The sequence below is a fragment of the Prionailurus viverrinus genome, chromosome A1 (genome assembly GCF_022837055.1).
Source record: "Prionailurus viverrinus isolate Anna chromosome A1, UM_Priviv_1.0, whole genome shotgun sequence".
Lineage (NCBI taxonomy): Eukaryota > Metazoa > Chordata > Mammalia > Carnivora > Felidae > Prionailurus > Prionailurus viverrinus.
Window position 1 is genome coordinate 229274584 of NC_062561.1, and position 13042 is coordinate 229287625.

At 47.1% G+C, this 13042-nt stretch overlaps 1 protein-coding gene across 3 annotated transcripts in view; it reads right to left on the reverse strand.

Annotated features, from left to right (window-relative positions):
• Positions 1-13042, reverse strand: part of TRIO (trio Rho guanine nucleotide exchange factor) — a 353804-nt gene that overhangs the window by 146342 nt on the left and 194420 nt on the right. For all 3 annotated transcript variants that reach the window (XM_047857219.1, XM_047857283.1, XM_047857348.1), the window contains one exon: positions 9994-10185. In XM_047857219.1, the coding sequence (XP_047713175.1) occupies positions 9994-10185 (192 nt within the window). The remainder of the gene's footprint in view (positions 1-9993; positions 10186-13042) is intronic.

Sequence of the window (13042 nt, forward strand, 5' to 3'; positions counted from 1 at the left end):
AGATGACTGACCCCCAGTTGTGACTTTTCTCCCGTGCTTTTGCTCACGACAGCCACAGGCGTTACTTCGGGGCACGGCACTTGTGCACCATGTTCACGAACATGTGTAAGGTTGTTGTTTTCACATGTGCTGTGGCCACACGTGACCCTTACTTCATAACCTGAGTGTTTCTGATTCAAAAGACTCCTATTAAAACCCATGAATGAAATGTCCATGTTGGATTTTGACCTATTCCTGCTGACATGTTTAGGGATCCTCTGTATCTGACAGACCCTGACCTAGACCTTGATAATAAGCGTGCTTTCCATGCCAATACTTCCACTCACAGATTTTCTGCATGGGGACAGAGACACTCAAGGGAGACATCGTCCTGCAGCCTCACCGAGGTCATCTACTAACAGGCCCTGCAACGATGGTCTCACTTGCAAGGCTTCCCAGGTAGCCAAGGTGATTTCTGCTGCAGCACCAAGTCTGTCCCTGTTTGGTGGCAATTTTCCCATTTTCAACATAAACAGCTCCCAACACAACAAAGGAGGGTTTTCAGGGTGTCTGAATTCCGAAGAGCATTCCTTCCAGATGTCACATTGGGACATAAAAGTTCTGAATACATTAGTAGGGTCAGTTCAAAGACACGACAATGGCACGGAAGGCTCCCCTACAGAAGGTGATGCCAGGGATGAAACCCACCCATCTGCCAGCCTCAGGTCCCACTGAGGTGACGGGTCTACCACCTCCCTTGGCCACCGCCATCAGCAAGTCTGATCCAACCGTGGGTCTGGACTGGAAATTACTTCCTTACTCACAAACCGCGTACGATGAGTAATACCTCACTATCAGAGCAGCTTGGAAGGATAAGGACAGTGCTGGTCTTGTGATAAGTGACTCCCTCAGTTGACGCTTTTTCCCAGCCATTCAGCAGTCTGATTCCAGTGACTGTACTAAGAGATTGCCCATACTTTCCTGTTTCGTCTACAAATTAGATGTTAAATGCCTGGTTTAATGCTCAGTAATTCCACTGCATGCCCTTCATCAAACCAGAAACCGAGTACAGAGTGAAATACAGTTAACATGCTATAACCCATTCATTCACTTCTTTCTCTACTGGCAGTTTATCAACTGCCTTTTCTAGAACTCTGCCTAGGACTGACCGACCTCACCTGTGTGCTGTGTGAACTCTGCTTTCTGCATTGCCAGCCCCCTGGCATGCCCCCCCTTTCTCACCCCTCCTTAAAGATCAACAGACCCAACCATCAGGTTCTCTCACTACCCAAGGGTCTAACTGTCTTGGAATAGAGACTTGAACTCCCTTGGAAGAAATAAATCCTTTCTTATAAAATCTTCACTCATTTTGATCTTTCGCTTCTTCTAAGGCAGTCCAAAGAGCAGTCTCCTTGAGGAGAACAAAAAAGCAAAGTGAAAGTTGATGAAACCTATTTTCTGCTCATATCCATGGGCTTCGCTGGTGCAGGCACAAAGCCCAACCCTTCCTTGATCTCAGGGCTCTCAATTTTGGGCTTCAAAGAAAGGAAAACAAACAACAAAACCAAAGAAGCCTTTTCTTATCTAGAGCTTTCCAGCTTTCCTGACAAAACCCTCACACGTTGCTGCCGATCAAGCTTCCCACCACTTACTCGATAAAAACAATAACCAGTAACAAACAATACATACCAGAAATGCATATGGATGATGTACTTCTCTCAATTAACCAAAGAGCTATCACATTTAGTTCATGAAGCTGAGTGCCAAAATAAAAAAATCAAGAACATTAAAAATGCTCTATTAAAAAGTCCAGCAAGTAAACCAGATCACATATACATCCATTTTAAGCTGGACATTTTAAGACCTATAATATTGGACTGGCTTGACATTCAGCTGAAGGGCCTCTCCTCTCTATTATATTAATTGAGGCCAATCTACAAACAGTGAATTAAAGCAGACATTTGCAACTCTCCATTGAGGGCTGACCCTTCAACAAGAAATTATAAAATTTGGAGTCTGTGCACAGTTACAAATTTTAAATCCCAGCTGTTGTAATACCGAGTTACAAATAAAGATAATGTAGTATGTTATTAATTCATTTAATAATCATTTACCGAGTGGCCACTTAGTAATTTTCTACACTAACATCTCATTTCCCTGCTGACATGAAAATTTTCTCTACCTGAAAATATCGGACCAGTATGAAGAAATAGAAAATTCATGAATTTAAAACCACTTTTCAACTATCCTATAGAAAAAAAAATAATGCTTTACATAAAACTCTTCTGATAAAAGGGCCTCTTTTAGAGAAGAGCATCGCTCTCTCCCCCTGGGCTAACACTAGTGTTTTATGCATACTTATTTGGTGGGAAAAAAATCCTTTATTTTGCAGCTTTGGCTGGTAACACAAGAATTTAGTGATTTGTGCAAAGTAACACACGCCAGTATGAATGAATGGACCCATGAGTAAAGATTCTTTACAAGAGCTGACCCTGTCCTGACAGACTGGGGCTAGAGACACAGCTTATATCCCAGAAAGGCTTCAAGCTTTGATCTTAAACAAAAGGGCCAGAGCAAGGTGCTTACTCAGAGCAAGGGCACCAGAAGTAGATTAAACAGTTTTTGTTGAGCAAAGATGAGGGAGGAAGAGATCAGATTATAGCTAGGTATTTATACCTTTGCATCGCACATTTCCATCTGCCCCATTCTGTGTGTGTCCAATCAGTTACAGGTGGGGAGATGGGGAGAGGAGGGAAAAAGGAACATTTACTGGCAGCTGCTCCAAGACAGGCACTATGGTAAGTGCTGACAGAGTTTCACTCAGCTGTCCCCACGCCCGAGAGACCCTCGTGTTCCCATCCTGTAGTAGGGGAAGCAGAGGCATTCAAGTCTGGCCCACGTCACTCAGGCAGTTAAAGGGACAGGTTCCACTTGGATATGCTTTGTTAATTAATTTAATAAAGGTTATACTTTTACAGAAAGAAAGCATCAATGACTAGATTCACACACACACACACACACACACACACACCCCTACAGCAAGACCATCTACTTTTTTAAACGCCAGACACTACAGAGCATAAGAAGACAAAGTGCTAAACCTGTTGGTAGCAACTAAATGCCCCAAACCAAATCTAACGTTGAGTCATGCAAGGACTGTTCTAGGCTCTTTGCTTCCTCTTGCTTTCTTTGGCTTGAGGCCGTTTAATTGCCCATTTGCATCTGCATCAGATTAGTTAAATCAAAGGAATCAAATATTCACGAGTACAAGGAGAGAGGTCAGCTAAGGTACCGAATACCGAACATGAATTACTGAGAGGTGATCAACTAAACATCCTAAGGTCTTAACCTTCCCCTCTGACAAATGTATCGAAGCCATCCTGGCCTTTTGAGAAGTCGCAAAGATCACTCACCATTGCTGAGGGGAGTGCAAATGAAACAGCCGTTCTGGAAAACAGTCGGTGGTCTCTTTCAGAACAACAGGAGCTTAACCAGAGCACCCAGCAATCGCACTCTCGGCCATTTGGCCCACAGGAATAAAAGCTTCAGTCCATGTGAAAACCTGTGCATGACAGTCCAGTGTCTCTTTCTGAAATTGCCAAAACCTGAAGAGAACCCACTGTCCCTTAATGGGTAGGTGGCTAACAAACTAGGGCATATCCGTACCAGGAAACACTACTCAGGAAGGAAGAGGAAAGAACTACTGATGGATCTCAAGGGAATGACGCCAAGTAAGAAAGTTACACAGCGTATGATCCCCTTACACAACATTTTGAATCACAAATTATATACATGGAGAATAACAGATGAGTGGCTGCCAGGGGTTAGAGACGCAGTTGGGGTTGGGTATGAACAGGAGGTGTATCACCTGGGTGATGGGATGATTCTGTAAGTTCAAAGTGGTTACGTGAATCCGCACAGGATACAACAGCACAGAGCAACCACCCACGAGCACATGCACACGTGCCACACCGAAAGAGGCTTGTGGAGCATAGCAGAGTCACTTTCCTGCTTGCATAGTGCACGGGGGCTACCCAGGACGTGACACTGGGGGAGGCTGGGAGAAGGGGGTACAGACCTCCTTGTCCATTTCTTTTTTGGCCAACTTCCTGTGAACCTGTAATTATTTCAGATTGAAAGTTAAAAAAGAAAGCTGGGAGTATGTTTAGAGGGATCACATAGATCTTTGGAGGTATATACGTGGGGTGGAAATAGTAATGGAAACAAGCAAATAAATCATTTTAGAGAACACAGATGCAGGAGTCATCAGCAAAAGCATGGCTGTGAAGGCCAAAACGAAAGGCTTGGAAGCTTGGGCTCAAACTAGAGAACTTAGCACGGGAGGTGTGAGAGATCTGGAGGATGCTGGAGCTCAAGAGGCCAGGCTCGCTCAGAGAGCTGACAGGTCCCTGCATGGAACAGAAACAGGCCCTCTCTGGAAAGTCAGGCCTAAGGAACGGGCTCTGCACTACAAACCACCGATGACAAGAATTCAGCAGAGGGCAGCTGGTCTACCCAAGGAGCAGCACGCACCGTCAATCAATTTTCCTGAATGAGGTTAACCACCAGATGCCCAATTCATTCTCCAGCTCCGCCAGGGAAAGGAGAGAAAGGAAATCTGGGCCCTTTAGGCAGGGCTGACTGAGAAAGCACTGGGTTCGTTTTCAACAATACTCCTGGAGCGAACTAGGTGAGGGCTGGAGGAGAGGCGGCCTGAGAACTCCATACTCCAAGGAGCTATGCAGCACCCGCTTCCTGGAAACCCTCCCCAACCGGGGTGACCAGGGTGCAGAGTCCCCAAGGGCTCTGTCCCTGCTCCCCAGGGCAAGGGAGCACTAGCCAGAGCATAAAGAAAGAAGCCAGCTTACCCGCAGGCATAAAAATGAAGCCAGACGGGTATGCTGGGACAAAAAAAAAAAAAAAAATCACCAGGTGGTCAGGAGGCCTTTATTTTTGACTTCTGAGTAAATCCTCTTTTCCCAGGCATTACCCCAAACAAAAACTTGCCCCAGTTCAGCGTGTAAGTCTGCAGAAACAGAACCCAAAAGGCTTCTTTACTTAAACCCAGCAAGAATCACAGCCCGATTCAAATGGGAATGGTCTTCCCTGGGAAACCATGGCTGGGAAACCATGGCTTTCAGAAATCAAGTGAACAAAACCAACTCAAGGCCACTGAATCAAATCCAGAAATAAACTCCGGCCAAGAACTCAGTACCACCACCTGGTTGCCTCAAATAACCCACAAATATCAAAGGTAATTATCAATTAACTCAGGACCTAATTTCGAGAATGAAGGACGAATGGATGAAAATAACTATGCTTGTGCTATATTTGGAAATGGAAATATGTCCCTCTATCATTAAATCTCAGAATGGTGTGCTAGAAATAGACATTATTTATTCCACAAGCTGACAGAGGATATGCTAAGTCTGGAAGGCAGGCTCACTAGTGAGATATAAAGGTAAGGGATATATCGTTTTGGTCTTCAAGGAACTTCGCATCCACCGTGAAAAACCAACAAACGACCGACACACACACAATACACACAAAAGCAAACATAGGTCTCTCTGCTGGTCCTTCATCTTTGTCCTGGCACATGACAGCTGGCCTGGGAGGCCCGTGGGGATGAGTGAACAAATGAATCAACAGTGGGAAAAAGCATCCAGGAGGACAGGAAGACAGGCAATACTGGGAGAGTTATAGTCAGAAGCGGTGTGAACAACGTGCCAAAGGAGAGCAGAGAGACTGAGAGGTAGAAGGCAAAGGCAGGAGGAGGAAACTTCATGTTAGGCTCGTCGGCATTCTCTTAAATACTACTTTAAAAACATTTTAAACAAGAAACCAGGGAGTATCAGTCATCACGCCTTCTGAAAGGAGGGGTAAAACATCTCATGACTTGCTTTCAGAGGAGGAAAAAAAATGCAGGAAGGGTCCCAGGATGCTTCCAGATCTGGGGTGAAACTCCATCAACCACTTTCTGCATCCCACCTCAAGGTGGAAGATATTTCCTCTCTTCTCTCTTCCCAGGAATGGGTATTCTGTATTGCATCTTCTGGGATTAAGAGAGCAAGGCGTCCCGAGGTCTCGCTCAGAACCTAAGCGCTCGGTCGGCCACAACGCACAACCCTTGAGTCTCTCCCAGGTGGGGTTCTTAAGAAGAATTCCCAATCCAGCACCTTTAAACTTAGTGGTTAATGATGCCACCTTCGATTACGTGCTCATCAGTGAGCCAGAAATGTGCCACAAAAGAGACAGGCCAACAGCTGTGCTCCACGTAAAGCGAGAGATCACCACCACCACGCGTCTGGAGTGAGAAGTCCACCTGCACACCAGGAGAGCCTTTGAAAGCTAGCTTCCAAAAAGCTTCATGTATTTGCCTAAATAAAAAAGACAACCCGCCTTTTCTATCTTCCTCTATGTAATTTTAAATTGCAGGGGTGCCTGGGTGGCTCAGTTGGTTGGGTGTCCAACTTCAGCTCCGGTCATGATCTCACAGTTCATGGGTTCAAGCCACGCGTCGGGCTCTGTGCTGACAGCTCAGAACCTGGAGCCTGCTTAGGATTCCGTGTTTCCCTCTCTCTCTGCCCCTCCCCTGTTCACACTCTGTCTCTCTCTCAAAAAGAAATAAACCCTAAAAGAAAAATTTTAATTGTATGATCTGCTTGAGAAAAATTAATTTAGACAGCATAAATTTTTTAGCAACCTTTCATTCCTCTGATATGTTAAACTGTTTAGTAACTTTATGCAAACACGTATTTAATTAGCATGACTTCCTTTATTTGGCCCTTCTGTCACTTTTAATCTCATTTTAAACTAATTAAATTTGTTCTAAACAAATCTGAATTTTCATTAAACGAATCTGAATTTTCATTAAATACCCAGTTTCACAACACAGTGACAGAAGAAATCATTCCTTCCCAAAAAAACCTACCAAGTACCCCTGTAGACGTTAAGGCCTAGATGCAGCACAGAGAAAGGAGACTGAGGAAAATTCTGGAGCTGGTCAGTAACAAATGAATCTACTATAAAAATGGCCGGGGCTAAAGACGAAGGCCAAGCACATCGGAGGGAAGAATCGAGCAGCACTCCATGCCTGTGTGGCCAGCTTCACAGCATCTGAACTCCCGGCTGCCTGGGACCGCTAGGCACTCCCCCAACTGGTCAGCTGGGGCACCCTTCCTCGGCCTCAGGTCACTTTAGGGCACACATTTAAGAAGAACCCAGTCAGGGTACACACGCTAGTTTCTCTGCCACTGTGATAGTTTTCCATATAACAGGAATGAACACACTGAAAATTCTCCAGTTGTAAAGGGAACCACTTAACCTTTAAAACAGATTTGAGGTCTCCTTGGTCTACCAACTTCATCAATTCTAGAAGTTCCTACGGTGTAAGTCAATGAAAACAAAATGTGTTTTCACTTTTAAATAAATTCCCAAGTCTGGTAACAAGACAGATTCTATTGTTTGCTAACTGTAATGTTTTTATTATAAGATTCTTTTTCTTAAAAATGCTACTTATGTTATTAAAGCCAGTGAACTGAGACCCAGTCTCTGGGGAACAGCTCTTGCAAAACGCTTTCCTTCTAGTTTCCTTTAGTGTCTGCTTTCTGAAAACTGTAACCAAGCTGAAAAGGTGATGTAAATCATATATACTGCTTCACAAAGTCTTCTCCATCCTAAAGTCAAGCTAAATCTTTACAAATCCTGCTTGAGAACATTCCTTGGCACGTCACAGAGACAAACAGCAGATTAGGGACACGTGGTGGCAGACCTTCCTCTGTCTCCAGAGGCACAGGCTACCCGAGGCCACGGCGCCCCCTGCGGCTCAAGTGACAAGCTTCACCCCCCAGCCACCGTGCTTCCCTAGGAGGGGGGTGCTCGGAGCTATTTGCTGCCGTCTGTCTGTCTGCCGCACCTGGAAGAGCGAAGGCACAGTCTGCTTTTTCACACACATCACCTTCTCCCTCTCGGCCTGGGTGTCCAAATGCATGAGGTAAAGAGTTGCTGACATCAACATTGAAGGGAAAGAGAGAGAAACACACAACTGTACTGCAACAGGTGGGCATAAAGAAAGTTCCAGAAGGCGCAGGGGAAACAGCTGACCCTGCCTGGAGCAGTGAAGGGAAGCTATATACCCAAGTTTCAGGGGCGCCCGAGTGTCACAGGTTTGGGGACACTGCTGAGTGTGACGGGCTGCAGGCAAAGTGGAGACCGGACCGTTAGGATGCAGAGAGGTTTCAGGCCAGTGCCCCACGTACATAAGGAATCACTGACGGTTCAAAAGTAAGGCTATGACCCGATCAAATTTCTATTTCTGTAGCAGTGTTGCAGGAGGCTGGAGCGAGAGCGGCCAGAGGCAGGGACACCCACTGGTGGCTACGGCCTGACCCGAGCTGAGGGAAGAACTCACAGCTGGCTGCACCCGTGACCAGAAACCGCTGCGGACAATCGTACCATTGGTAAGTCTCCTCAGAATTACCATGTGTCCTCGGAAAAAAACCAAAAACCTTCTTTTGGGGCACCTGGCTGGCTCACTCAGATAAATGTCCGACTCTTGGTTTCGGCTCAGGTCCCGATCTCACAACTGGTGAGTTCAAGCCTTGAGTCGGGCTTCACTGTAAGTGAAGAGCCTGCTTGGGATTCTCTGTCTCCCTTTCTCTGCCCCTCCCGGCTTGCTCTCCGTCTCTGTCTGTCTGTCTCTCTCTCTCAAAAATAAACAAGCATTAAAAAAAAAGCAGTTTCTTCGTAAATACCGTGAAGTCTTTTTTAGTTATGGCATTATTAAGGGCAGGCAGAGAAGCTGGAGGCAGTGGTGTTCTGCTCTGAGAGCCTCCCCAGGCCCACACAGCGCCGGCTGCTGCAGAAAGGGCTGCCTGCACAGCAGAGGACGGCAGAGCCCATCACCAGCCTGGGTGGGCCAAGGTCTCAGGGTCTGTCTCCAGGCTGCCACACAGGCTCGCAGAGTTTCAGAGTAAGAGGGAAGTATGGGTTTCTGGGAGCCAAGCCTTTAAGTGATGAATGGCCTGGGCGACAACTAACTGCCCAAGTTCCAGAACTGGCGGTGAGGTTCCTTCCCTTTGAGCACAGCTCCCGCTTCCTGGTCTCTGACGCCCCTCCCGCGGTTCTCGGGCAGCCCTACGCTTTCCAGATCCTTCTTCCCAGCCTGCGTCTATAAGCTTTCATGTGCTCAATCTCAGATCACCTGGAAGGGCTCCTCATCTCCAATTTACAAAGAGCTGTGAAGTAGAGAGGTTTTTTTTCCCTTCACAAGAAGATGCAGTAAAAGTTGACATCTTTAGTCAATTTGTAGTCCTACCGAAAACTTTAGATTACGTCTTTTTTCTCCTAAAAAGCTACGTAAGCTTAATTGTAATTTTGTAGGATTTCTCCTAAGAATAACATACACGTACACAAGGTATAATTAGTATCCACCTATTTTCATGTACCAAATAACATGATCTTTTACAATGACAAGAGCATACCTATGAAGTCAGCACTAGTATCCCGATGGCCATGTTGGGTTTGGCACATTTAAGTTCAATATTACGTAGAATTCACTTTTATCATGATCTGAGAGTGGTCACACAGTCCGATAAAATCATGTCAACCATGACACTGGCCACATGACAGCCTTACCCACGGAAAGGAAACCAAGCTGTGACCACAGTCACAGCTAAGATGGACACGCTCTGTCCTCTCTCCAAGTTAAAGACCCCTCTACCAGCTCTAGGCTTCCCTGCTCACCTCCTACTCCACACCCTTCCCTGGCCAGCCCAGGCCTCACGGGTCCACTCCTGACAGACACGCAGGCTTCCACGCTGGCGAAGACAAGCAAGGAGCCAGCAGCCTAGAGCACAGTCCCCCGTGCATGCCGACCCACTCAGGTCGAAAGCCTTTGTCTCATGGCTCACCACCTCCGGTCCACTGTCTCACATCACAACCAGTCCACACTCTTCCCAAGGGATTCAAAGGGCCTTTCAGAGCCAGGCTCCATCATGCGTCCCGATGCCTTACCTCCTTGACATGGCTGTGAAACGAGACTGACATGTCCAGCAGGATCTTCCGCTGCTCGACACGCCGAACAAAATCTTGTATCCGGTCTTCAAGCTGATGGGCAGCCTGATAAATCTCTTCTGGGTCACATTCCCCGGTCTGCGCCAGCTGTTCTGCTGCTTCCAGTAATTTATCCGCGTTGGTATATGTGTTCTGCACAAGAGAAAATCCAGAGAAATAGAAGGTGAATTAGAAAAAACCCAGCTGGCCATCACACATGGCAACTGAGTCACTTTGGAACACTCCAGATCATTGCTGCAAATTAAACAGAAAAAATATGAAGGGAAGAGATGAGTTAAGGAGTTCAGTATACCTCTATCAGCAGCCTTTTCCATTACTGTTCTAGATTGTTAAACTCTGAGCCTTCCCTCTGAAGCGGAGACAGGGTATCTACAGGCGGCTGTGGCTGTCCCATGACTCACAGAGGGCTTTCGGCTTTGTGCTGCTGCACATCCAGAAGATAGCACACAGCACAAATGCCCACTTCACTTTCCCTTCCAGTCTCATGACGGAGTGCAGAGTTCCAGTTTTGTCTTTCAGTATGACATACGGTTTTATAATTCCCCAAGTGCAAGTGGAAAGACTGGGTTCCAAGTACAAGTTGCTGTCTTCTTTAACATGTTTCTACTTACCGGTAATTCTGTGCTTCTCTCTCTTCTACTTAAGAACACATACTTTTTTGAGAAAAAGGAAATAACCATAATGGCTTATACAAACTAGCTAGAGTTTTAGAGAGCTTAAAGTTATGTGTAAATAGGTATCTAAAATACCCTGAGAATTACTCCATTTTGATCCATGATAAATGAAAGGCTGCAAATGGGTTCCCCAAATAAAGAGGTGTACCAGAGAGCCGCCCCTGCTCATGGAAATGCTGGAGAGAAGGCAGGCCGGCAGGGGCTGGGGGCAGCCAAGAGTGGGAGGGCTTCAGCAACGTGCAAGAACAGAGGGAAGGCCCGTAGAGCAGGCTGAGGTCCCTTTTAGAAACAGGCTGTGTCCTCTGTCCTTCTCGAACATGTCAGTCCTTCAGCTGAGCAGGGGCAGCGTCTCCTAAGTGGACAGAGTGTGGGGCAGTGTCCCTGCAGAAAGCCTGCACCTGGGAAAGATGAGGGCGCCCCTGCATGGGCAGCCTCCCACTAGGGGACATCCATCTACTGAAACAACACATTAAGGATAAGGAGGGGCAGTGTCCTTAGTTCAGAAAAGGGAGTTACAGATGTGGAAAAGGAGAAAAGCTGAGCTAGCCCTATAGTACCAGGTTGGAATTAGATGGATGCGTGTGATACATGGTTCTACAGACACATGTGGGAACGTTTGCGTTTGTACATACACACACACACACACACACACACACACACACACAGACACTCCTCTTTCCCTCCTCCAATGAGAAGGCCCAGGAGTAGCCACGGCCCAACAGCAGTTAAGCATTCCTAGTACCCAGATTTCTACCTGGAATGGCGATTCTCCTCTACAAGGAACCAGGGCTCTTGGAGATATGGCTGACTCAAGGTTGGGATGGGACAAAGCACAAGATGAGCCTGAAATATCTTACTGTATCCAGAAGGAAGGAGATGCTTGAGAACAATGTGGGTAGGTCAGGCCACAGAGGTTAGCTTGAGGGGGCTCCCACTGGCCAAATCAGGGACGATCTGAGAGTAAACAGTGAGACTAACAGAGTATAAGCCACCAATGCAAAGGAAAGCACGAGTCCATACGGACATAAGTAAATAAATAAAACTAGACGAGGAACAGGATATTTATAGAATTTCAAAGGAGCTCCCCACTAAGTGCTTGTTAATTACCGAGGAGGAGAGACTCATCCCACAGTGGAGAAGCCTGGCAGACACCACTTCAACCCAGAAGTCAACACGAGGACCACAGGTAGTGGGACAAATGAAAACCGGGTGTCGCCCAAGGACACGGCAGCGTGTCTAGGACACACCCAGCCGAAGACATATAACTGGAGTCTAATCATGAGGAAGCATCAGGCAAACCCAAAGGGAGGAGCATTCTCCAAAATAATGGGCCTGAAATCCTCCAACGGTCAGAAAAGTTTAGGCACGACCAAGGAGGTGCTACCAACACAAGGACCTTGGAAATGCGACCACTTGATGCCACCGGTGATTGTGCACCGGGTCCTTCAGCCGTAAGGACATGCCGGGGCTGAGGGTTAGAAGGTAGGCACGTCGCAGTGCTAGCCTCCTGATTCTGACAGTGATATGTGGGTGCACAGAACAGCGTCCTTCCTTGGTGGGAAAAGGACGCTAAAGTCAGCAGTTCAAGGAGAGTTACGTTCTCTGTGCTATCTGTCCGATGTTCCTGCAAGTTGAAAAAACATTGAAAGCAGCTATAAATGCAGCATGGTAAGTATGAGATGGTCTCAGTAAGGAGGACGCTGACGCACAGAAACAGAGGGAGGGGTTCCCCTGGCATCAGGGTGGGGGTGCAACGCCCCACCCCACACAGGCCACAAGCAGCATCTACAGGGAATTTAACCTTGACAATAAAAACTAACTGAAAGCAGTCTGTTCTGTCGTCATCAGCACAGGCTGAACACCAGCTCTCCCAGCTCTCCACGAGCCACTGTCCTGAGCCCTTGCTGCACCTCGGGTGTGAGCCCAACCACAGCCCCTGCCGCAGGTAAGGAAATGGGGCCCGCGGGGCAGTCACGAGGCCCAGAGGACAAGGTTGGCGGGCGTGGGAGCAGGAGTCGGCCCAGTCTGAGGGTGCGGACTGTGCCCACGACCCCCCACGGACTGTTCGGCTCGCAGGAGCCCCCCCGGCAGGGCTTCAGGCAGCACCGTGAGCGTGCTGCTGCGGGGTAAGGTTCACCACTGCCTCTGCCCGTCAACGTCAACCGGAACCACCATCTTCGGGGGACTTCTCTTTTTGGTATCCTTCACTATCAACACAGGATCTTTCAGAGTTCTCTTTAGAAATGAGCAAAGAGATGTCAAAGGATCCCTTAAAATATACTAATTATGACCAGAATTGGAAAATGCACATACAT